At 36.4% G+C, this 1,907-nt stretch overlaps 1 protein-coding gene across 1 annotated transcript in view; it reads left to right on the top strand.

Moving 5' to 3' along the window:
- The window catches only part of TTLL12 (tubulin tyrosine ligase-like family, member 12), a 21,445-nt gene that overhangs the window by 7,411 nt on the left and 12,127 nt on the right, over positions 1 to 1,907 (top strand). The window contains exon 5 of the mRNA XM_010134484.1: positions 720 to 796. Within this exon, the coding sequence (XP_010132786.1) occupies positions 720 to 796 (77 nt within the window). The remainder of the gene's footprint in view (positions 1 to 719; positions 797 to 1,907) is intronic.

Genomic DNA, 1,907 nt, shown 5'->3' with positions numbered 1-1,907 from the left:
TGCTGAAGACCACAAAAAACCTTTTACTCACTTTTACAGGAGTAGAATTATGTTCCAGCCTCCAATAATAAGTTTTGTTACCTGTGATAAAACATCAAGAAAAGCAGTAACTTTGTCTTTTACTGTATGATCATCTGTGATTTGATATTTTGTTTAATGCTTAGGAGAAACAGGAATTTCTCAGGGTGCTTTGACAGTGTTGATAAGCCCTAGTCTTTGAAGCCATATTTCTTGTCCCTTTTTTTTTTTACTAATATCCACTAATCTCTGATTCCCTTCTGCCTCTGCCCTCGTACTGTTTTGTTTTTCTTTTCTGAGCAGCATATTATACAACATAGTATATTTTTTCAAAAGGAAACTTTGGGGGAATTCACTTACGCCAAAGACAACGGAATACTGAGACTTGCAGATGGACTAATTTTTACTGTGACTACAAATGCATCTGCATACACTTATTTAAATACTTCTGTGGAGATAAGGGATTGCAGAAAATCTGTCTGTAAAGGTTTACGATTTGAGAAGTTTTCAACAGGTTATTGCTAATAAAATACTTGGATGAACGTTCAGTCATACAGAACATTTTATCTGTAGCTTCCCCTTAGTTATTATATTGGTTTCAACTGCTGTTCATGTCTGCTGAATATTGTAGAGTTTGACCTAAGGCTGCTCGTTTATTCTGTCTAGTATTAACTTTTTGTGGTTTGTTTGTTTATTTTTAGGCTATTTTAGCAGAAAACAAGGAAAAACTGCCTATAAGAATAAACCCAGCAGTTTATGACAAAGACAAAGTTTTCAAGTATGTATCTGCAAACAAAATTCATTCTTACCAAGATTAAGTGTAATAATTGCAGTGTGCTGAGGCTGAACAGTCCTCTCCAGCTTTGAAAAACAGAGGCAACGTTAAGGTGTATTTATACGTATCCACTTGCTTAAGATTCTGACTTACTAGTTATTGTTGATGGATTCTTCAGAGTAAATGGATTGTCACTTACAGAATCTCTAAAAATAAATGCAGGTTATTTAAGTGCCACCAGTGAAAGAAAGTTACATGATGTTGTAACAGTGTTTCCACTAAGGAGTATAACTACAGTATCTAAGGAAGAATAAAGTCTTCTCTTCTACATTATAGCGTGTGTGCCCATAGGAGGTCCCATGCTTCTTTTTGCTGTGTGTATGTAACAGACTATTCCTCTTCTTCAGGTGAGATTGCCAAACAGGAATCTTCTCAAATCTGGTATGTTTTAAATTGGAGTGCATTGTGTGAAATAGTTTCAGAAGAAGGCTCAAATAACGTTGCAAAGAGAAGGCATTCTTGTGAGCAATATCAGAGGCCCCGTATGATTAGACTGCCTTATTACTAGTTTTATTGCAGAAAAACATATTATTGAGCAGCATGTGCTGTGACTTGCACTCCAGGGTGTTTGTAGTCTGACACTGGGATCAGAGTTCTTGCTTGCAACGTTTTCTTAGGGGATGAGGTTAGGCTAAAATGTATTTGGTTAGGTTCGCTCACACCCCAACTTGTTGTGTTGAGGGGATTTGTTATTCACTAAATCAACTTCCCCTGAGAAGAACTACTGAAAATCCAAGTCACTTTGAGAGGCATTTGTTGACTTGCTCAGCAATAGTCTAGATTTCATTATGCAATTGAAATCTCTAATTATAAGGCTGTGAGGATAAGCAAAAGCTATTTTTTTCATCCAGTGTACTTACCTCTATTTAAGATAAGGGAGTCAAAGGTAGATGCATTCTAAGAGAGATGGAAAGAAACAGTGAGGATGTTGGGGAATGTCAACTTATTTTTCACTGCTACCTCTTTATTTTACATCGCGTATTTCAGGTGAATTTACATCTCATATTTCAGGTGAATTTACATCAGGAAGGAGAGGGGATAAGGGAGGGATACC

The sequence above is a fragment of the Buceros rhinoceros genome, unplaced genomic scaffold (genome assembly GCF_000710305.1).
Source record: "Buceros rhinoceros silvestris isolate BGI_N320 unplaced genomic scaffold, ASM71030v1 scaffold5254, whole genome shotgun sequence".
Lineage (NCBI taxonomy): Eukaryota > Metazoa > Chordata > Aves > Bucerotiformes > Bucerotidae > Buceros > Buceros rhinoceros.
The sequence above is the reverse complement of the archived record's forward strand: the minus strand, read 5'-3'. Positions and strand labels throughout refer to the sequence as shown.